At 42.7% G+C, this 24413-nt stretch overlaps 3 protein-coding genes across 3 annotated transcripts; all 3 read right to left on the bottom strand.

Moving 5' to 3' along the window:
* Positions 1-4495: 4495 nt before the first annotated feature.
* foxc1a (forkhead box C1a) lies at positions 4496-6814 on the bottom strand. Its single transcript, XM_076021496.1, has one exon. It carries the CDS (start codon positions 6403-6405, stop codon positions 4954-4956), a length of 1452 nt encoding a protein of 483 aa, XP_075877611.1. The 5' UTR covers positions 6406-6814; the 3' UTR covers positions 4496-4953.
* Positions 6815-10980: 4166 nt separating this feature from the next.
* Positions 10981-13932, bottom strand: foxf2a (forkhead box F2a). Its single transcript, XM_076021495.1, has 2 exons — positions 12723-13932; positions 10981-11483 (listed from the first exon to the last, which is right to left on the bottom strand). The coding sequence occupies exons 1-2, from the start codon at positions 13645-13647 to the stop codon at positions 11311-11313; spliced, it is 1098 nt and encodes a 365-aa protein (XP_075877610.1). The 5' UTR covers positions 13648-13932; the 3' UTR covers positions 10981-11310.
* Positions 13933-15388: 1456 nt separating this feature from the next.
* On the bottom strand, positions 15389-16589 carry foxq1a (forkhead box Q1a). The gene has a single exon (XM_076021494.1). The coding sequence runs from the start codon at positions 16434-16436 to the stop codon at positions 15594-15596; it is 843 nt and encodes a 280-aa protein (XP_075877609.1). The 5' UTR covers positions 16437-16589; the 3' UTR covers positions 15389-15593.
* Between the last annotated feature and the right edge of the window lie 7824 nt (positions 16590-24413).

The following is a 24413-nucleotide window of genomic DNA, read 5'->3' as shown; positions in this document are numbered from 1 at the left end:
TTTTTTTTTTTTTTTTTTGTTAAATAATCAAAACTCGATGCAGTTTGTGAAGTCTGCATATTTACATAACTGTGTCAAGAATAGTGCCTGGCTCTATATGACTGTTCTATCGCTCGAGAAAAACAAAAAAGGGCAATTTTCTATTCCACGTTACATTTTTCACGAGTTTCTTTCCTGAATTTGATTTTACTGGGAAAATTCTCACTGGTCCAGCTCGTTAATTTAGTGATTTAACTAAAATGCACAAACCTCCCTATATATATATATGTATGTATAAGCACCCCTTGTATTTGCGGGCTATAATAAATCAATAGGCAAAATAAACTAAAATGTAGACTTAATATTATAATATAATTTTATAACCCGCACCTGCGTCAGACTGGGCTCTTTATTCCTGCCATTTGTGTTAAATATAAGGCTGTAAAGTCGTCGGCTGTGGGACCTTCAGGACTATATTCATAAGATTAGGCTGCACTTGACAATAAATTACTGTATGGCACGCTGTGTATTTGGAGGTGGGGGGGTGCGAGTGAGTGCTCGGCGCGTAAAAAGGGGAGGGGGGGCTGCTGTAAATAGAAGCCACAGGCCCGGGCAGGAGAAAAGCACGTTTTGTGTCTTGAAGGCAACTCTGTTCGTTTTTGCGGGGATCTCGCCAAGGCTGCCGGGTGACTCGCAGGTCGCTCGCAGGTCGCTCTCGACTCTCACAGTGCCACATTATGCCGCCGTGCCACAGCTCGCGAACTTCTGGCCAAGTTCGCCGGCGCGCGCTCCCCAATCGTTTTTATCCAGAAGCCCTGTTTACACGTCGTCCGCGCGCCTGTTTTGAAAAGGGGCCGCGTGAATCATCTCATTGGAAAGCATCATTTGTCTCCTCCGCAGGATAAGAGGCTGCGTGCGCGCTGCCCGGTGGGAGGCGAGCGGCGGACCTCCAACCTCTCGGCCGTTTGGCCGCGGAGCAGACAGAATGTGCGTCTATGGAGCGGTAATTAGAAACACATGGCGCCCCGAGCTCGGCTCTCTTGCCTGGTAACCGTGAGCTGAGAGCAGCATTTTCCACACGGCGCTGGTCACTGCGCCACACAGGTGCACACAATCTGCACGTGCATTACGACTCTCTCTTTTTCTTCTTCGTCTTCTTTCCTCGCTCAATTGCTTTTACGCATATAGCGGGCACGCTTTTGAAATCTTTAAAAGCGGGAAAATATTCTCGAATTTAAAAAACAAAACAAAACAAAAAAAACGCAAACACCAGGTCTGTGGCTTTAAGGTCATTCCACACTGCAGTCATATTTTCCACGTCAAATAATATTTTTTACAATGTATTGTTTGATTACAAAGCTCTCAAGTGTTTGTTTGTACTAGTTTCTTCAAGAAATGAAATGTATTATACATTTGTTTTAATTTTTAAAAATACAACGGTAACCATAAATGATCTTTTTGTGGTTGTTGAATAAATGTAAATAATCTTTAAGACTAATGCAAAAGTCGTCAACTCTTCATTAGTTCACTGCTAGGTTGAGGATGAATCACTCCATTTCATTTGTTCCTGAAAACTAAAGGATAAAAAATCATGACAGTTGCGTTATATTTTGTTATGTATATGTTTAAACCAACAGTGTGCCATCTTGTGTCTGTATTCACTGCACTCAAGTGATCAACTTATAAATAAAGTTCGATGGTCAAAGGTTTTGAATTGTCATGAAACCGCCTTTGCTGTCACTCTCCATTGACCGAGTTAACCATAAACCGGGCAAGAGGCTAAACAACAGACAAAATCATTTTAATGTCATGGTATCATAAAAAAAAATGATGTGAGTCGGGCTGAATGTCAAATAAGAAGCGCTCGGCTAGGACGCCTCTCTCTTTTCTATTTGAGCCAAAGCAGTGAGGAAAGTTGTCCATTTTCAGGAATGTAGCGGAATGTTTCGCAGTCAAAAGTCTCCTTCAGGCTGAAGCAGAGGTTCCCTGCGCGCCTCTGACGGTCAAATAACCGTTGAACGAGATGAGCCCCGATGTTGATTTTGCTGTTGTTGTTTGTTTGTTTGTTTTTTGTTGTTGTTGTTGTTGTTGTTTTGGTTGTGGTGGTAGTTTTTAGTATTGGGACGCTGCTGCATCTGTTTTGCCCGCTTGGGGGAGAGATCACTCTGAAACGATTCACCCTGTACCCTTTCATTTTGAGAGGGGAAATGAAAATGAAATTAAATTTGTATTTGTTTGGCCAGGGACCCCTGGGGACAGGATGAGAGCCTCGGGGGGCCCCGAGTGGGAAACAAAGCCTCGCCTGCAGTAGCCGTCAGCTCACAAACTCAAATTAAAGGTGTATCGCTTGATTTCGACCTTTTGTGCGCCAGTCTACTGTAAGCTCTCGCTCTCTCCCCCTCCCTCTCTTCGTGTGTGTGTGTGTGTGTGTGTGTGTGTGTGTGTGTGTGTGTGTGTGTGTGTGTGTGCGTGCGTGCGTGCGTGCGTGCGTGCGCTATGTCCTGTTACACTGCTGATGGTGTTTGGGCGGCCGACATCCTCCTCGTTGACCTCCGGCTCCCTCTCTGCCTTTTTCCGTCTCATGAAAAACGATTCCAGCTCTCTGATTGAATTTTATTCCTTCCTGACCCGCTCTATTCTGTGAGGGCGCCATCAATCTTTCGACTAACACGACGTTTGTTTATTAGGGCCCAAACTCGGTAAAAGAAAAAAAAAAAAAAAAAAAAGGACGATCGGTGGGCTTTTTGCGTGCCCGATGGTATCACAGTGTCCGGGACTGCAAGAGCATTTTTTTTTTTTTTTTTTATTGTGTGATTATTATTATTATTTTTTTAATTATTTGTGTTCTGCTATGTAAAATATATGCTATATTAAAAATGGCCCGATGATCTATGTATTCAATTGTAAAGCGCTTAAAATACACACAAAATCACTTTTTTAATACAGTAAGTTCCATTAGCATTGCCATTGCCTTTGACTTCTTGTATGCCTTTAAGGCCTAAAGATGACAGTCCAAATGTGGGACACGCTCATCTCTCAGGCTGTCTGCTGTTTGCAGCCATCCTCTGTTTTTATGTTACTAAAAACGTTTGGAGGGATAAAGAAAGAAAATCCTGGACTAACGCTGAAATTGCGTTGTCAAATAAAACATTTACATTTAATTTATTTAGATTATAATTTGTATAATTTTACTATGCAATATGTATTGAAATGTCGCAGCACGTATTTATAATTGATTGCCTAAAAAGAAAATTTAAATAACATAATCCCATATAAAAATCGTTATGAATTTAAATCGAAATAAATATGTTGGAAAGGTTTCAAATTATTATTATTATTATTATTATTATTATTATTATTATTATTATTATTATTACATTTTAGGCAAGTCTTACTCATTTTTACGCACGTCTATCCAAATACGTCTTAACGTATAGCTGTGTGGTTTAAGTATGTGAACATAAATTTAACATACTACATAACACAAAAGATAAATGATGTGCTTTTTTTAAAAAAAAAAATATATATATACTATTTATATATTTGTAAACCAAATATATGTTTGTCGCCAGAGGAAACGTGACAACAGACTTCGATGATCGATGATTTCTAAAAAAATAAAAAATAAAATGTTTACGTTTTCATTTAATTACAATAAAACGCAATGTTTTTCACTCATCAGCTTGATATCACTGAGAAGAGAAATCTCCCACATTTAAAGTGTTTTGGGAAATGTGACAGCCGGAATTAAGTCAACACATCTTACACTGCAGTGCGGCAAAGCAGGCTGCTGAGATTCTTTACGCGCAGCAAAACGTGGTGTTCGGAGCTGCCACAGCTCGTGCTCACGTCATGTCAGACTGGTAAGAATTTAGACGTCCAGACTGGGGTGACAACGGGACTATCTTTGGCATGTGAGGCATGACATTAAGTCAGCACCGGTGTGCGCCAGTAAACACAACACAACACAAACCAAAACACAGTTGTGCCGTGTTCAGGCTGATTCCCCCGGATGCAGGCCTCAGGTCAACGCAAATTCAAATTCATTTTTGAATTTGCGTTCAAATTCATTTTTCATAAAAGTTTTTTTTTAAGTTTAATTTTTAGAAAGACTAACATCGTGATGGAGAAACGTTTTACTGATCCCTAAAACGATTTTCATTTCTTCTTTTTTTTGTTTTTTTTTTACAAAAAACTATTTTGACCCCGTTATTGTTGTCCCACTTTTAAAGATGAGGGAATAAAATACATCAACTCAGCGAGTTCTTGTTTGCTTCTTTTCTAAATCTGTGAATACTGAACGTCAAAGCCTTTGGAAATTATTATGTATTTCTAATTAACATTGTAAACATATGTGATGCCTGCGTGAGGCGAACTTTCAATCTCTATCAATTCTCAGAGGGTCAGCTCAGATCTAAAATGAGGGCGAGTCAACTTCATCACTAAAAAAAACTATTAAAATCAACACGGATCAGCCCTGTGCTTGAATCAAAGTCTGCAAGAAACGAGGCGTAACTTTAACTCACGTAAAATGACAATTTATTAACAAACAAACAAATTCCTTCAAAATACTTTTCCAACAAAAGAAGAATCTTTGAAATAGTACGGCGATATACACGTTCCTCTTTCTTAATCTATAATGGAAACAATTTTTTTGTTTCAAACAATTAAGGCAACTCAATTTAGAAACACTTTTCTTTGGTGTTTTGGTCCATAATATCCGGCTACACTTTAGAAATAAATTACTATATGCAATTTACATTTCAATAAAAAACTGACTTAACATGTCGCATGAAGCCAAAAGCAAAGAGAGACTTACGTGTCATTTTGCAGTAACACTGTTCTTTAGACAAACCAAGATCAAGTCTTTTCTGATTGTGTTTTTCTGTCTCATGTTTAGTTCATACGGCGTGGACAGGTTAGGAGGCTGGCTTTCACTGGGAGACGCTGGGCCTGCTGTGATTTGTATTTCACTCAGAACTTACTGCAGTCATACACGAACGCTCCCGAAGTGCGATAGATGGATTGACTCGGCGGGAATGACATCTGACAGCTGTTATTCCCATTCACCGGCGAGTTATTCAAGCCAATCCTTTGGGATTCGAACATCTCTCGGACCGAGTGGAAGTTCTGCTGCTGGGCCGGGTACGTGGCGCCCAGATGGCTCAGGTCTCCGGCCTGGTTGAGGTACCATGAGGTCAGCCTCCCTTGGTGGGCATGGTGGCCCTCCTGGCCAGAGTTTAAATTGCCGTGGCTCAGGGAGGAAGAGGTGGTCGTGACCGAGTAATCTGGCAACGTCTCGTCCACGGTGGTGCTCGGCGCCAAGTGGCTCGTCCTGTCCCCGGCGTATAGACTCATGGCTTGCATGTTGCAATGGTAGGTCGCGTTGGAGGTAGTGGAGTTTTGGGTGCAGGTCGAACTATAGACAGACGTCTGACTTGGAGAGTAGTTTAAGGACAAAGACGGTGTGATACCTGTCCTGGTGGAGCCGCCGAGGCCGGAAGTGAGCTCGGAGGCCCCTTGAGGTGATCCCCGCAGGGAGGTCATGATGTTGTCCACGCTGAAGCCCTGCGCCGAGGCCTGGCCGTGGTGCTGCTGCTGCTGCTGCTGCTGCTGCTGCTGCTGCTGCTGATGGTGGTGCTCGGGGCCGTCCATACCGATGGACCTGTTGGAGGGGATGCTGTGAGGGCTCCCGCTGGACATGCTGCTGCTGTCCGGGCTCTCGATCTTGGGCACGGTGCTCAGAGCGGGCGAGTTGGCCTGCGGCGGCGTCACGGTCCCGTTCTCCGTCTTAATATCCTGGATGCGCACGGGCTTGGAGCCCTGCACGGACTGCTCCTGGTCCCGGCCTGCCTGTCTGGGCGGCAGATCCTTCTGCAGCCGCTCCTCCTTCTCCCGCATCGCGTCCTTCTTCTTGAAGCGTCGCCTCCGCCGCAGGAAGCTCCCGTTCTCGAACATGTTGTACGAGTCGGGGTCGAGGGTCCAGTAGCTGCCTTTGCCGGGTTTCTTGTCGTCGCGGGGCACTTTGACGAAGCACTCGTTCAGGGACAGGTTGTGTCTAATGCTGTTCTGCCAGCCCTGCTTGTTGTCTCGGTAGAATGGAAACCTCTCCATGATGAACTGGTAAATCCCATTCAGGGTCACCTTCTTGTCGGGCGAGTTCTGAATAGCCATGGTGATGAGAGCGATGTAACTGTAGGGGGGTTTCACCATATCCTTGGGCTGCGGCTGGGGTGTGTACGGTCCATAAGCCCGGGCCATGCTGGCCGGGTACTGGTCGTGAGCCGCGTGCGAGTACATGTTCATGGGCGCGGGCATGCCAGTGTATCCTCCGCCAGCCGCGGCCCGGTAGTAGCTGGGATCGCTGCTGATGTACGGCACGACGCCCAGCGAGTTGGGACTGGAGACGGAGTAGCGAGCCTGCATGTTTTCGCCGAGACGTGCGCGTAAAAAAAAGGGGGGTCGGGGAGGAGGGGGAAAAAAGCGACGCTCCAAGCAAGAGAAAAATAGGCTGACGGAGACCCTGAGTCTCGCTTCTCTCCCTCCTCTGCAAGGCTGGAGCGCGCAAATCTCAGTCGCCTCACCAGCTCAGTGGAAAACGAGAGAGGTCTCAACAGCATGTGCAAGCGTGCTGGAGCTCAGCCGCGTCTAAGCCGTCCCCATCCTCTGCGTTACTATGGAACTCACATTTGAAAAAGCCCCTAAACTTTGGACATCCGTCAGCGCGCACTACACTTTTTGCGCTGCGCAGTTAAATTCTTTCCTCCTTTTTTGCTGCCAGCGGAGCTCCTCCCTGAGTGTGCAACAGTTGTCCAATGAGAAGTCGGGCCCCGCGCGGAGGGAGAGTCAGAGCTGCCGGCAGAACTCAGAGCTCGTAGGAGAAAAAAAAAGGGAGGGGGAAAAAAGGCGGAGGAGGTGTCTGTAACTCCCACCGCACTCCAGACGTGACAGGGCAACTCGCATATTGCACACACACACACACACACACACACACACACACACACACACACACACACGCGCGCGCGCGCGCGCGCGCGCGCGCGGACGCGGAGTGCACGCACGGACATTTTTTGTGACAAAGGGTTCCCTCTGTCGAAGAGTGAAAGAGAGGATCAGATTAAAAAATCTTAATAAAATGTAATTTATTTCAATATTGCGCCTGTAAAAGACTCATTTTAACCACATATGACATTTGTAGAAATCTGTTTATTTTTCATAAAATATTACAATTGATACAACCGATTCACACTCTTGTTTATTATTTAATAATAGAATAGAAGGCCCAAACGCAATAAACCAAATGGCGTCGTTAACGCGCGCTTCTCAGCGACCTCTACACGGACTTTATGGGTTTAAAAGACTCGTCACCGGCAGCGGATCAGAGCATCATCGTGACATCAAAGCAGGCACAGACTCGCATCGTTGGCAGTGGGCGGTTGAAGTGAGATCTCATTACAACGGGAATTAGAGGCAGTTTGGGCTCCAAAGGTGCGAGAGTTTATCCAAGTGGACGGCACACCAAACGGGAATGACACCTCGCATTTGAATATCTGTTGTTGAGTCGCCTACGACCGAATAAACATCACTTGGTCTTTTTTTTTCTTTTTTTGTAGGGCCCAAAGAGCCTCTTCGATTTTTATCCCGGATTTTTTGCGGGCTTGGAGAGGGTATAAGGTGATTTAGGGAAGAGTATGGGATTTCATGCCATGTAATGAATTCTAAGACAGACGTCCTGAATAAAAGAAGATTTTGACCAAAGATAGAAGTGGAATAATCCAACCCCCGAAGGCCTCTGCATGGCCCCGCTGACACAGGCGACAGTGCATGAAATTGTAAATGGTCACTGCGAGGCAAAGTTACAGTCGCAATATCGTTGTAATCCTCCGCAGGTCGTCTTAATTAAATGTCCGTGCAGTGGCCTGGTGCTGCGCCGGTTTCTCCTTACATGGACCCGGGCATGAACTTTTTCCACCGCCCCGGGCTGTTTACACAATTCACGGCAGACTTTCTGACTTAAGACCAAGGCCTGCCCACCCAGTCCTCCTCAAATCAGCATTATTTTGGAGGTCTGAGCGCAGCGAGGAACCCTGAACGATGTCAAAACAATCAGCCTCAGAGACCGCAGCCGATTTTTATATATATGGATACAGGTTTTTTTTTTTCTTTAAAGAATGATCAACGTTTTGGTAAAAACGTTATATTTTAACGTCAGTTATTTTAACGTTAATACAATAGTTTTTTTTTCTGTCGTAAAACAGACGAAGAAATCATTGTTGACAGTCACTGAATGCATATGAATGTAAAACGAAAATGTATGTTAGATATAATTAAATGTAAAGATTGATGTTTACACATTCAAAAATGTGCGTGTGTGTGTGTGTGTGTGTGTGTGTGTGTGTGTGTGTGTGTGTGTGTGTGGGTGTGTGTGCTTTTGAGTGAATTGCACATAATGATTGTGATAATGGCTCCCCCTACTGTTAATTTCAAGCCATGTTTAGAGTTTTTGAATCCTTGACGCCCTCTTAAAAATACATAATGTCGGAGAAAATTCTCAACTATTATGTTCATGTAATTAACAAGGGGAAAACGAAGTACTACATAAACATAGCAGAAAACAACATCCTCATCATTAACTGGGTGAAGGAAAACAACAACAGTTTGTTTATTTGAATGTAAACGTGTGTGTGTGTGTGTGTGTGTGTGTGTGTGTGTGTGTGTGTGTGTGTGTGTGTGTGTGAGGTGTGAGTGAGAGAGAGAGAGAGAGAGAGAGAGAGAGAGAGAGAGAGAGAGAGAGAGAGTTGAGGAGAGGAGTATTTACCTAGTTTTTAAGCTCTATCATAAAATTGTGGCCCAGGGCTTTGATTCTGAGGCGTGGTATATGAATTTTGCACAAGTTGTTATTAGATGAGAGTTAGGTAATAAAGAATGGAAAAGGAATGCAGTGTGTAGACCCCTCACAATTACACACTCTGTGTGTGTGTGTGTGTGTGTGTGTGTGTGTGTGTGTGTGTGTGTGTGTGTGTGTGTGATTACTAAAGTGGTCCTTTCAGACGCATTTGATGTTGAAAATATCACTCTGCTGCCACCCCGTGGCATTTTCTAAATACTACAGTTTGAAAACAAGGTCGACGTCGTGAACTATATTTGACGTCAGTCAGAGGAGGTATAAACAACGGGCAATTCATCATTGCGATCAAACGCAGTCACAGAATAGACTAGAGGAAGTTTATTAAAGGATATTTATTTACTTATTTACTTTGTCGTTTGTTTATTCTTGAGGGGTATCTCTCTCACATAGTGGCGGTGTTTTTACTCCCTTAGTTCATATTTCATTATGGAATAATGATATATCATAATACTATCATTAATTCACCTCAAGGGACTCGCCCAATGGAGAAGAAGTTAACGAGTCTAGTTTTTATTTAGATTCATTTATAGTAATAACTAAGTGTGCTTTTTAATTATTCGTCTTTCAGGGCTATTGATATGTGGTCTGTGAAGATATTGATCAATTGATATTTCATGCCGTATACAACAAAATATTTATAAGTAAATAGCACACACATATAGTCATAATGTCATCATCATAACATGATAAAACACAAAAGTTATACAAAAACTGTGACAGATTCACTGACAACAATCAAGTATGGACCAATGATGACAAATTGACGAAATGGAAATATTCTTTTTGTTTTTGTTAAGGCAGCCCACCCCTGCTTCACAACAACAAAGAGCAAATAATTTGCAGCCGCAGTCTTTGCAAGCAGCCTGTGAATTTTCTGAACACTCAGACAGAAAGAGTCTGGGTCAGCCTGTACCCAAGAGACGGCAAACCTCCATCCACCTAGCTGCTGGGAGATCAAGCTACTCATGAGATCCAAACAACAATACAGAGAGAAAAATACACATTTAAACAAGCAGCTAGAGTCATACATGTGAAACACTATTCAATTCCATGGAATACACCCATTGATTTGTGAATGGGTGTGTGAATGGGTGAATGAGAGGCCTTTGTAAAGTGCTTTGGGATACCGTGAAGGTGCTGGAAAAGCGCTATATCAGTGCAGTCCATTTACCATTTACCAGCTTCTGTCAGAGGGACTTTAATTATGTTATTTAATTAAATAATTAAATATTTATTTATTTATTTATTGCTGTTTTAAGCAACAAACCTGATGAATGGGTAACATATCCTAAATAATTTGGAGTGGTTAACGTTGTTGTCTCACAGCAAGAGGGTCATGGGTTTGATCCCTGGACTGGGGCCTTTCTCTGTGGTTTGCATGTTCTGCCTGTGTCTGCTTGGTTTCTCTCCACCTTGGTTCTCCGTCTTCCTCCCACAGTCCAAAAGCATGAATGCGAACTTGCGACTTGACCAGGGTGTAACCCCACCTTCGCCTGCTAAACCCCAGCAGACCCCCGCAATCCCGAGTGCACGAAGACATGGGTACAGAAAATGGATGGATGGACAATTTTAAATCGTTGAACCAAAACTACCACAAGATGGCAGTAAAGTAATGTAAAATCCCCATTGATTTAAAACGCCTTGAGATTTAGCCCGAAATTGTTTTTGTGTACTCCTAACCTAGATTAACAATCCATATATATTTATTTATTTTAAAAAAAAGAAAAAAAGAAAAAAAAATAGTTCTACCTATTATTGGATCTAACCATAGACAAGACACACTTAAATTTGCATGATATGAAAACTCAAATAAAACATGAATAAACATGGGCATATTTTACTATACCATCTCAAATGATCAGAGAACTGGTAACTGACGTTGCCTGTTTATTCACTGAAAAGGTGTGGTCCATTTTAAAATGACAGTAGGCTAACAATAATGCTAATTCTAACAATAATACGACTCAAAATATAAACGTTTCGATGATGAAGAAGAAAAATAAGGAATCCATCAAACTGCTGGTATCTTAAATGTGATATCAATAAATCATAGTAATCAGCATTCATTTAGAGGAAAAACTCGAAGCCAAGAATTAAAATAGACCTCTTTATTTAGTGTATTTTTCCACAGGAAATCTTTTATTTATGACAGGGATAAGAAAAAATACCATATATTCATCATTTATCATCATTTATTACCAATTTTTTTTTTTCTGGCACGTGAAAGTGACACGGATAGATAGTGGCTTTATCTTATCTCCGGCAGTTTATCAGGGCGTGTAGTCGGCCAAGGCGCATCCGAGCCATAAACACACTGTTTATAAACAGAAAACAGGCCATAGTTCGGCGAGAAGAAGTGTTACCACCAGATCAAAGTTCACTGGGGATAGTCTGGCATGGCAGGCAAGGTAATTACAGGGCGGTCACATGACACAGGGCTTGACGTCCTGGTAGATATTTTGGTGATGGTGATGGAGCTGATGGTAGTAAGATCCTCCGTGGTTGGGATGGAGAGAGGAGATTCCGTTCAAGTTCAACACAAAGTCCTTCCGGTCACTCGCTGGAGCCGAGTGGCCGGAATATCGAGACAGGCCCACTGCAGGAAGGATACAACACACATTAGTGTTTGATGAATGATGATCATTTATAGAGAAATGGCTCCTTTTTGTCCTCTAATTATTATAATAACAATTTGATTTAAAAAAAAAAAAAAAAAAAATCTAGAATGTGGTATAAATAAAGACAATGATTAATATGTATATTTTTAATTTTCCATTAATCTTGCAGGTAATGGTTTGTTTATGGTTTGTTTTAGTTTATTGTTTTTGGCCTTAAAATTTCACATCCTTTAAGTGTCAGTTTCTTGTTATAAGAGACTTTCTCTAATCGGACAACAAATGAAAATTTTTGAAACGAAAAGGTAATGTGTGTGATATATTTGTGCAGAACATCGGAGGAGACACTCCCTTTTTTCTTGTATTATAATGCACTGTTACGCATAAAGTAGTATTTTTTTTTTATTATTATTATTTGATTTTCTTTTGTCTTTTTACTTGACCAGGTGAAATGATTACGTGTGTCCCACTCACTCAGGTGAAATAAATCAATGCATAACATTTGTTTGCATAAAGGCAAGGTGAAAGGCAACGTTTTATTCCAACTTTACGATCAGCCGTGTCTCATTACTGTTTTGTTGTGGTCGATGATAATGTTAATTATGATTAATGATCGATATGTTGATGATGTCTGGTGTTATAAAGAATAAAGATAATATAAAGCAAATACAGCAAGATGCATGTAAACTGCGGTGCTGGATAGGCTATACTTTCTTATTTAGGTCAAATGAAAGGTCCGTTTCCCAATTCATAAACACAATTAGGGCTTACGAGTAAGAAAATAGTTTTAAGATATTTTAAAGTTTTTGTTTGTTTGTTTTATTGCGCTGTTGCAGATCCACTGATCTACTGATGGATTTTGCAAAATGCTTCCAACTGCCTACTTTATGTTATTTCTTATACATGCTGCAATATAGTCTACAGCAATAAAATTGGACTAAAAAGATGTTTGAACATGCTGCTCCAAGGAACATATGTGATATGCATGATTAAAAAACGAAAAACTACTTTGCGCGTCTTATAGTATGTAGTTAATATTAATTAAGGAGGGGTCATGTATTAATATAAATAAGAAAATGCCCTTGGGGTAAGAGTTGGTGGATTTATTATTCATATTCCTTATGTCTAAATGTTTTGCAGACAGGTAAAAAATAAAAAATGTAAAAAATTAAAAAATTTAAAAAAATCCATCATATCTACGGGTCACGGTGATGGTTTACCTTGGATTTCGGAGGAATCGCGCGCGCTGTGTGGCACATAGCTTTGGTCCAGAGAATAGGATGACGCGGCAGTGTGGCCAGCAGGAACTGGACTGCTTGTTGCCAGTGACTGGTGCTTGATGTATGAAGATACAGTGGGAGAAGTCCAGTGTGACGCTGTGTTTGTGTGTGGAGGCTGACAGTCCAAAGTCCCAATGGCCGTGGAAGAGGAGAGGTGCAGGGGGCTGCTGCTGCTCTCCGGCCCGTAGTCTCCACCAGGGGCCACCTGGCACGTGGCCATGTACGACGGCGCCGAGCCTGATGCCATATGCGGGATATGATGTCCGTCGAAGCCATTTGGCACTGGGTTTCCAATCAAGTCTATATTGTAGCTGTTGTAGCCTGCAGGTGACTGGAAGTCAAAGTTTTGCTGCAGCATGGATGTTCCGAATCCGATGCCACCCATCATCCGGTACATGGGATTCAGGGTTTGGCATTTCCTCCGGAACCCTCGAGGTCTGCGACGGAACGAGCCCTCCTCGAACATGAACTCGCTTCCCGGGTCGATGGTCCAGTAGTGCCCCTTCCCTGGTCTGCCGAGACCCTTGGGCAGCTTGATGAAGCACTCGTTCAGGGACAGGTTGTGCCTGACGGAGTTCTTCCAGCCCTGGTACGACCCCCTGAAGAAGGTGAAGCGAGCCTGCAGGAACTGGTAGATTTCACTCAGGGTGAGCCGTTTACTCGGAGAGCTCTGGATCGCCATCACGATCAGGGCGATGTAGGAGTAGGGGGGCTTCTCGGGGCGCCTCAGCCCGGAGTTTCCCTTTTTCCATTTGGTGGATGCGTTGTGCGCGCTCTCCATCACCGGCTGCGCGCCCAGCAGAGCTGCGTTCACGGCACCGGCAGCCGGACTGTCCAGATGTTGCTTGGTGTTCTCGGTCGTCATGGCTGTCCGTCTTTTGTTTTGACCCTGTTTCTGCGGAGCACTGTCAGCAAACACGATTAAACTATTACTGACATGGACGGTGAGGGAACGGAGAGTTTTTCGAAGTGGTCCTCTGCTCGTCAAACCCCATGAAAGCCAACAAACACCAGCAGCCGCGGTTCCTCCTTCCTCCCTCTGTCCATTGCTGGCAATTATCCCATGACAGAGGAGGCAGAGGAGGGGGCTAAAAGTCCTCGACCTCGCCTGCGCGTATCCTCCCGGCCAAGCACGACTCGACCACCTATCAATTCTTAAATCTCTCTCTCTCTCTCTCTCTCTCTGCCCATTCCCCCCCCCCCCCCAACTCCCCAAGCCCCCTCCTTCACACACACACACACACACACACACACACACACACACAAATCCATCCAAGAAATGCCAGGAACTTCTACTCCCTCCCCATCTGGCCAGCCTCCAGACTGGGAGCCGGACACAGCACAGGGAAACTCTCCTCCCACCACTAGATTTCCTCAGATTGACCCACGGTTGTTAGATACATTGGGAACATTTATTTTTTAAATCGAAAGCGTCTGATTTTAATAACCCTTTCAGTCCTTCAGTGTCACTTCTATCCACATTTTGTGGCTAACGATGGAAGGAGCTCTGCAGTGATTGTTGAAGATTCATCCATGCATGCAAAGTTCACTTTACCAGTATTATACACACAGATAAGATTGCGTCTCTAGAAATAGGCTATCCTCCCTTTTTATTGATAGCCACCCCTTTGTGATGTCACCTGTTGTCCCGTGGGAGGGACAACAGGTGTTTGTCCCTCCCACTTACCATTTTGTGCAAGATCCAATATAGCATCTGCTTCAGCAGGAAGGTCAAACACTTTTGAAGGAGAGTGTAAATACATGTCTTTTTTTTTGTTGGAGAGCCTTTTTGTTTGTTATTCATGACTATTCACGCATAGCCTCTCTTGAGTCGATGGAAAGGGGTCAAGAGGGAGATTAAAAATCATTGCATGATAAATAAAATTTATATGGAAGTAATTTTACATTAAAGATAACCTACATAAACATTTTATGTCCTAACTGTTTCCTGTTTTTTCGACCTCTCCTAGCAGTGCACGAGGACGCGAAATAATTTCCCACACATGAGCACAACCTGGACCAAATATGTGCCACATCAAAACTGCGACCCCCGCTGCGTCCAGGATGCACAGCTGCATCGGAGGAAATTTACTTTGTGGCCTAAGAAGAATGGGCCTAGTTGCTGGTGCTGGTGGGCCTTCCTTCGCCTTGTTGATCAGGGTCGACTTCTCTCAGGCTGCGTCGCTTGCACGAAGCTCTTCCTGCGCATGTGTGGTGGCCGAGGGGCTCTTTGCGGCGTCAGACGAAAAGCAAAAATATTGGATGGCCCCACTGTCGAACTGCAGGTATAGGAAACTGGGAAAGCGCTTTTTATGGTCTTTCATTATGAAATCATTCCATTAGGAAATCTAGTAACGAATCAGCGTTTGTATTCACATTCTTCTTTTTATTTGGTGGCTGTCACAATGCACACGGCATGATTGTAATAATGAAGAAGTGCTGTTTGGTTTAGCTGAAATAAATCGTTTTTTTTTTTCTTTCCCCCCCCCCCTTTTTTAAAGCAGCACATCAAGACTTTTTTCTCATGTGGTGGAATAAACAGGCCTGCCATTCACAACCAGCCCAATTCCTAAACAGGGTGTCATTTAGACAAAGAACACTTATTCCAAAGGATAGAAAATGCGTGTTTTATTTGCTCAAATATTTTTTTTTTAAGAAATCCAATAAAAACAGTCAGTGCACACTGAAAACATCACGAGTCCTTTTCAGTAACATACACAACAATAAACCGACCGGGCACCAGACATCTCACGGTGTATCGCCGTCCCACAGCGTTCATGTCTCTCGGTGCGCACTTCAGTCGCTTATTCGTCAAACAATATCGATCCGAGGGTGTAAAACTGCGTGCGACAGGAGGCCATACTGGTTCGAGTCCAGGCAGTAGGGAGCTTTGCCGCACGTAAAGGGGGCGACTACGCCGCAATGAGGCATCACATGTTCCAGACAGTACGGCCACAAGTAGGCAGGCGCCGCTGCCAGGTGTCCTCTCTGCGAGTCCGACTTGAACGGCGTTCCGAGGATGCTGTCTATTGCGAACGAGCTGGTGAACTTGACACGCGAGTCAGTCACGGCCGCGGGCTGCTGCTGCTGCTGCTGCTGCTGCTGCGCGCTCCGCTGGCGTTCCTCTGCGCGCTCGGCAACCTGCGTCTCCACGCCGAACTTCCTGTCAATGCGCTTTCTCCTGCGCCTGAACACCCCGTCCGCGAACGTGTACTCGCTGTGCGGATTGAGCATCCAGTAGTTGTCCTTGCCCCAGGGTCTGGACGGGTCTCGGAGCACTTTGATGAAGCAGTCGTTCAGCGACAGGTTGTGGCGCACGGAGTTCCTCCAGCCGGTGTAGCTTCCCCGGAAGAACGGGAACTTTCCCATCAGGTACTCGTTGATTTCCGCCAGAGTCAGGCGTCCAGACGGAGAGTCCCGGATGGCCATGGCGATGAGGGCGATGTAGGAGAACGGGGGCTTGGGTCTGCGCGTGTACGGCTTGGATTTGACGCACGGAGTGACAGGGGGTGGGCTGTACGCCACGCAGTCCCCGTCCGAGCCCAGCTCCTCCTCGGCGGAGAGAGGAGAGCGCGCGCTCCCTTCCGCGTCAGCAGACATCTCCATCAAGTGCTTGGTGTCCACGTGGCTCCCGCACAACACCTCCAGCTTCATCCCGCGCGCTCCTCTGCTCGTCAGCGGTGGCGCAGCAAGCAGCCGGTGGCCGCGGAGTCCCTTCTTGTTTACGCGTCGAGCCTGGACCTGGAGTGGTTTCGGTGCAACATACCTGGCAGGCTGCTGGAACCTGACTCACCTACAAATGTGTGTGAGCAGATGTTTATAGCTGGCTCACCTCAGGACCAACCCAAAGAGGGCGGAGTCGAGAGGTTGGAAGAGATTCGACAGGTCTTCGCGTAGCGCTGTGTAATCGATAATAACCCAATAATGAAGTCGTGTTTTCAAGTTTCACTGCAGTTTCAACACTGTACTCAAACGGTGGTTAGCGAACGATGGCCACTAAAAACACTACTTAGTCCAGGCTTACTACCATCTCACCTGTAAATATTTGGTCCTCTTTGGGACTATTTCACCTGAGACAGCCAGGTGGCGTGGGTTTCAATCCGGAGAATCCCAGACAGAGGGAGCTCCGCTGCTATTGTGGAGGAACTAATTCTCGGTTTATTTATCCCACACTCTGTATTTTATATGAAATATATCTGCTCTTTTGGATGGAAAACTATTTGGTGTTATGTTTTGTTTTTTGCTGACAGAAGAATAACACTCAGGAAGAGGATCCAAAGTACATGCAGAAACATTTGTATTACGGGAACTCAGATATCAGGGACACATGGCACCTGCTACTGTGGAGGCTGCCTAAAACACACACATAAATGATATAAGATGCGTTTCAAATACGTTTCGGGCTGTTTAAAGTATTATTATTATGATGATGATTATTGTTGTTGTTGTTGTTGTTGTTGTTGTGTCCCAAATCTCCCCCCCAAAAAACAAACTTACAAGTACAACTTTTTGTCCCTTAAAAAAATGACATGCGTGTGTCATTTCTTTGAGATTTTGCAGTCTACCACTCTGTCTGATGCGAAACTATCATAGGACTGCTATTTCTATGGAGCCCCATAGAGTACATGGGGGGAGGGAAGGGTTTTGAAAATAATAAACAAAAAATAACTAAAAACAGGTTCTGTTCACAAAAAAACACTGTTCACATCAAGAGCAATGTTCTTCCGGGTTATCTGTATGTTTAAGTTTAAGTTGAACTGTCTCCAGTAGACACAGGTTCGATATAAGTGAAAGAGATCGGATTCTTCAGTGAGAGAGGACTTTCTCGTTGCAAAGCGTATTCGAAACTTGCCATGAAGGTTGATGTCATTCAGAACCAACTGCAATTCTCCATACAGATTCATGGGTATAGATGGATGTACATGAAATGTAGAGAATGTTCACTTCCTTTTAGTGGACGTTTAAGACTCCACACCAGTGTGTAAAAGTAAAAATTTCTCTCTTTCTCTCATTGCCAGTCCGTTGCTGTAGGTTTCCGTTCTGCCTTGATGACCCGCACGAACAATGCTCTTGATGTAAACAGCAATACGTTTTCACGATATTTGGCAATAAGTTTTGTGAGAACTTGTAATAAATTTTTTTGAGATTTCACAATAAGTTTTGCAGGGTCTCGCATTAGTTTAAGGGAGATTTCGCAAAAAGTTTTGCAAGATATCACCATAGTTTATCAAGGATTTCGCAATAGTTTTTCAAGATCTCGCAAATTTTAATCTTTTACTTATTTATTTATTTATTTTACTCTTCAAAATGTTTTCCCCCAATGGAGCTGTGAACATTTCCGTGCATTTCGGACTGTTTACAGTTTTTTTTGTTTGTTTGTTTGTTTTTTGGCCCTAAAAAAAAACATACTACTGTTTGCATTCTAACATTCCATCTCATGCTAAACTATCACAGGACGCTCATTTTGGTGAGGTTCGGGCTATTTAAAGTATGTCTTTTTTTTTAAATATTGCCGGAGTTTATGGGCCTCGGCAGCCGCAGTTCCTCCAATGCTCCTCACAGTTTTAATTATTCAGTGTTTTTATATAATCACAGGAAACAATTCTTACTAAAGTCACTCCGTGTGCCCTCAAAACAAAGCCTTTTGTTTTTGTCTCATGACTGCAGATTTTCAGAACTTGCTGCAATCCATGAAGAAGCCGGCATTTAATTTTTTTTTTCTTCTTATCTGTCCCCTTACATCTTCGTGCCAAAGAGACATGTCAAAGGAAAAAAAAAGATCATGATTGATCTTTTTAATTTCTTAAAGAAGATGCTTTGAGCATAAAGAAGAACATTAGAACAAAGGCTGAGAGATGAGAACAGACAAACTCAAGACATTTTGAAGTTTCTCTTACGCCTTGAATCAAAGAACGTTTTATCCTCATCCTCTTCCTCATCCTCACTGTTTTCTCCTCCCACTTCATAAGTGACAGTTCACTTGGCAGTCAGGGCAAACCCAACAACCTAAATTTGTGTAATTGGCAACCTTTCCTCTTTTACATGACAAAACCAAATTGCTGGTTTCATCAGTTGTGCAACAACAACATTGTTACCTAATAGGAAGATAATACCTCTTAAAAGCATTGTTGACATCGCACTGCCCACTGGTGTGCTGTTAAAGTGTCAAGTGGCTTAACCTTTGTGCAAACTGTACTCCTTGAGCTGCGGTTTCACATGTTTGCGCTGCTGCAAATGTTTTGATTTTCAGGTGAAAGAAAGAAGAAGAAGAAAAAAAGTCTGTTTGTGTTGTCTGTGGCACCCAGTCAGGGTGAAGTCACTATTTTGAAAGAAGGGATTTCTATAATCTAACCGCACAATACCAGGAGCTTGAATAACATGTACTCATTCTCCACATGTAGCAGCTTGTGGGACCATCGTGTGACTGAATCAGGAGCTAATTAATAATAATAAAAAAAAAAACTCTTATGGCTTGGCAAGTCTTTACAGGCTTAAGTTTGATCTGTTATGTCCACAAATGAAGATATATTTAACAAATTCTGGCCTTGTGGTTCTTAAAACATAATGCTTCTTTACTTGAAAAGATATATATCCAAAATCCAAATATTGCACCAAAATGTATTTATTTATAAAAAAAATTAAACATAAACACACACACACACACACACACACACACACACACACACACACAAATTCTAAAAGTGAAAAATCTTGCAATATTTAAACTTTTAGGCTGGGTTTTAAGATTTTTGTAGCATCCACATAAAATAGCACATCGCAAACAATGCTGAAGCTAATTATTTTTAGTTTATTACAGTCCCCCTTGAGCTCACATCTTTTTCATATCTAAAAAATTACAAATCTGAAAAGATCCATGTTCGGGCTTGCTGTAGATATGCAGTTGGTGCAATATGGCCACCCAGTTAAAAGTAGAAACACTTGTCCTATTTAAGTGATCACTTTGTTCAAATCCCATTTCATGCCAATACATGCCTTTAAAAAGTTACACATTGAGTCGTTTGAAATGGATAACAGCTATGATAAGTCCACTTATTATTATGCTGCTAGTTAAAAGTGATATGCAAAAAATTAAAATTAGAGTACAATTATCACTAATTTACAGGAAATATTCATAAAGTCCAACCTAAATACAGCAAAAATAAACGAAGGTGCAGCATGAGAAGAATGCTCTGGCAGTGAAATAATGGTGTTAGAGTTTAAACACATAGCTCATCTTTGCTTCTAATGCAAATGTGTGTTGGAAGCATAAATCTAGCCTCGAGGTGTCACTTGACTTGTTGGAATGAAGAACACCGAGAAAAATGCTCAGACCTCAGTGGCTTAAAATGATTGTTGTCCCATTTAGTGATTATTTCACTTCATGTTCTGCTCGTAAATTAAGATGAACTGATGCAAACAGACTTTCTGTGTCGTAAAATTTTGATCTCTGAGTTAGGCAGACAACTTTAAACTCTGTGGTCTAATAAAGTAACTTTATAGTTAAACAAACTGAATCATTGTGCACTATTTTTGTAATGTAAACTGTTAGCTGTCCAGTTCCAGTATACAAAAATAAATGCATATATGTACATACACATATGGGGAAAAAGGTATCAGAGTGTCTCGGATTTAATTTGCACAACTCCTGTTTGAGGCTCGTCTTCCTCTCTCTATTCAAACAGCTACACTTTGCGTGCGAGGCAGTAAAGAATCCGAGATGTTTCGCAAGAGATTATGCTGCCGTGAGCGCAGGGATCGCTCTGTGTCCCTTGAGCTGGGTATGTGCTCAGGAGGCTGAAAATAGCATCAGGTTTTCAGCCTGATTCCATTCATTGCTTCCAACTGTAAATGGCAGAGGCATGTTTGTTATTGTCGGGCATAACCGCCTGCTTAAAAATGCTTCACCGGCTGCTAATTATAGCATTTTAATTGCACCCCTCTTGGGGAATCGTCATAACACGCTCTTAACCGACAATTTACGGTTGTGTGCAAACATGTGCGTATCACCATGGCTGTGTGCATGAGTGCCATCCATCTCTTCGCCTGCAAACATATCAGATGTCTCCATTACGGGACGGTCTTTGTCATCATGGCATCCAGCCCTTAAATTTTCCTCATGTATTGGTGACATCGGTGATGAAGATGACACCAGACAGAGTTCAAGTCATCTGGTGTCTCCTGATAAGAGGAGCTGCCATGACAGGAGGAATGAAAGCAGGCCCCTACCTGTCGCCAGGCGGGGAAGATTCTATTTTTGGCCGTGTCACTTTAGAACTGTCTAGCGAAACAAAAACAGGAGAGTAACGTGTTCAAGTAGTTTGTGTGTGCAGCATACCATGTTAGTGAGTAGACAGGAACAGAAACACAAACTAAAGAAGTTTTCTCTTTGTCTTCTCAAGTCAAGCATCTGCAGTCTGTCTTTGCAGTCCACTGACTTTATACTTCTCTGTCATGATTATTTCAATACCTCATCGTTAGCATTTTTTGAACCAACTGTTTTGTTTGAAACAAACAAATTTATCAAGATGTATTAATTTACAACTAAAGCATGGGTAAAAAAAAAAAAAAAAGACACATTTAGAATCAAATCTATATTTTTATTTATATAATCAGCATGTTTTGGCACGTACACTTTGAGATTCATGTGCTGCAAGTAAAGTGTTTTGAAATGTGAAAATATTTGTGGAAATGCATTAGTGCAAAGTCGATAGAGAATGTATGAAACTGTATCAAAAGTAGTGAAAAGTGAAAATCTTCCAGTAGGCCAGGCCAACCAGTTTTCGGTGTGGATTTTGACTTTATGCAAGCCATCTGAGGGAGGACACCACTTAACCCTGCTTCGATGTTTAGACAAAAAAAAAGAAAAAGAGGAGAAATGATGTAAACACGGCACCTCAGAAAGACGGCTAGAGCGGGAGGCCTGTGGTCCAGCCAGCAAACACTTTCCACACTCACCGGAGGTCTTGACGTCACCACACTCTGAGTGATGACAGCGGAAGAAGAAGCCCCGTGAACAGCAGCCGGGCTTCTCCCCATTACATTCTCTATGAGGCAGGGCGCTGAAAGGTCTCGCTGAAAGGCTCAGCGGGACATGTCGAGGTCCAGTAGCTGGAACTGAACAAGGAGCAGGGCAGCCAAACTGGACCAGAGGAATAACAAGTTTGTTCTGGTGCTTGCATGTTGCCCCTGTTTGGGCGGTGCCAAAGAAACACAAGAGGAGGAGGAGTTTTAGATAGTCCAGGTCATTTGGGTAGTGTGAAAGCGCAAGTTAACTCTGGTCCACCTGAGATATATAACCTCAGACTTTTCGTCACAGAGTAACAAAGAGAGCCACAATCAGTTCATTATTTTCATGCCATTTTATGACGTATGACACATGTTTTATTCAGAGTGGGTTCATGGATGAGCAGTCGTGGTTGAGGTGATGTTAAGTGAAGGAAGAAGACACCAGACTGAAATGTGTTATTGATATTGGTCATAGCAGCATTTAGCTCTTCGTCACAATCATGGTTAATCCATCATGTAGAAGATCTTCAAAGCTGTAAACAAACAAACCCAAACAAACTCTTTCTCTTTTTTGTGCATATAACCAAGGTGCCATAACAAAGGTTGTTACTGACAAATTTAATATTGTGAAATACAGGGATTCAAAAAAAAAGAAAAGAAAAGAAAAGAAAAAAAAAGAATGCTTAATCCGGGGTGATCAAAGTGCGGGCGCGAAACAAGCCCTTGGAAGCTGCAGCATCAGGGTTCACTTCATATTGTGTAAAGTGGAAGATGATATGATTCTGTTATAGTTTTGCTTCTCTACAATACACCACCTCCCTGACATCAATTTGCCCCACAATGTAGACATACGTCATCAAAGCAGTGCTGTGTTCCCCCTGGGTGCTGCGTCTGCACCTGGTAAAAAGCAGCTGTTGAATCAGAGTTGAACCTCCCAAACAGCATAGCAATTCCCGCTTCTTTCCCTGCCTGACATAAAAATCTGCTAACATACAAACTGACACATCCAACACCCAAAGGGACAAATGTAATTCAGACTGGCAAAATATTTGGACATTCCTCATAATAGACGTGCACAGTTGGACTTCTCTTTAAGTATGGAGTCTAGTGACAACAGTGCATACAATTCTACATGATCACTGCATTTGCACTCATTGACTTCCGACAACTTGAGTTTAGTTTTGAAGTGTTGTTGCTGAGTGTCCTGTTTTTCACACTAGTTTCCAAAAAAACAAATGATATGGTCTATACTGTCTTGGAACAAATCAAAAATATACAAATAAAGATGATTTTGAAAGCAACAGTCCATGTCAAGTATTGCAGCAAATATGAATAACCCTACACGCTGCATAAGACTTTCTTATCTAAGGGTCAAGCTGGGAATGATTTACATTTCCAAATTCCCCAATGTGGGATAAAAAAAAAAGTCATTCTTCTTCTTCTTCTTCTTCTTCTTCTTCTTCTTCTTCTTCTTCTTCTTCTTCTTTACTCAATTGTTGCATATGGGCAGGGGTTCATTAGAATTATTGTGTTTAATTTTCATCCTTCAACAAATATATTACATATTAAAGAACAAAGCCTTAACTTTCTATTACACTGCTTTCAACCTGCGTTTTAACAGTCTGCTTCAGGGTGAGGGTTAGAGTTTGCCTGATCTTGGAGGGTGAATTCAACCAATGCCAATATAGTACAATGGACTGAGACTTTTAATAAAGAGAAACAGAAGAAAAATACAACATTTCTCCAGGTGTTTGCTTTGTGTTTTGAAGACAATACCATATATTTTCCTTCTAAGTAAAACTGTTCAAAATCTTTTTTTTGTTGCTGTTGTAGTTTTACATACAGCATGACCACTGAGCAGCCATGAGGTACCCATTGCATTGGTGCCGGTCTTTCCTATCTCTGCAGAGCTGCGGACAGAGGAAGAGATGTGCCAAGGTTCTTTGTCAACAGTGGTGGTGAGCAGAAAGCACATGAAAATTAAATTCAAAGTGAACAACCGCTTTAGACTTAACTAAAATGTAATTAGTCATTATTTAAATAATGTCACATGACTTTCTTTCTTTTTTTTTCTTTTTTTTAATAATTATTTAAATTGTCCAAACTCATATAACTGGGAGAATTACTGGAACAAAAAAGCTTTGGGCCTGGCCTGCTCCAACTGTGCTCAACTTGTTTTTTCCTAATTCAAAGAGAGGGGGACAAAATCATTATGATGGGATTTCCCCTCAGGTGAAGTATGCTTAGATAGTATCTTGTTTAGTACATCTGAGGGCTTGTTGGGGTTATTTGGAAGTGAGACAAAAGGAGACAGGAGGGGAAAGAAGCAGGAGAAGAAGAAGAAGGGGGAGGGAGGGCATAGACGACAAAAGCCTCTGCGTGCGAATGGGCGAAGAAACTCCCTTCAGGTGAGTGCCTGTGAAGTGTTGGCTTTGCACGAAAGTGACACAGGCGAACTGGCACACACCTTATTTACACCTACACACACAGGAGTCAACCGGAGGACAAATGCCAGCCTGTCAGAAAAGATTTCAGGCAGTTGTAATCTTTATTATCTCATACGCTTCTCGATGTTTGCTTTCCGTTTTATACGTGTCTGTTTGTTGCGGTGGTTACCAGGGCTCC

The sequence above is a fragment of the Nelusetta ayraudi genome, unplaced genomic scaffold, assembly GCF_046127955.1.
Source record: "Nelusetta ayraudi isolate G7.1 ecotype Tasmania unplaced genomic scaffold, CSIRO-AGI_Nayr_v1 ptg000011l, whole genome shotgun sequence".
Taxonomy (NCBI): Eukaryota; Metazoa; Chordata; class Actinopteri; order Tetraodontiformes; family Monacanthidae; genus Nelusetta; species Nelusetta ayraudi.
Note: the sequence above shows the minus strand (reverse complement) of the source record. Positions and strands in the feature narration are given on the sequence as shown.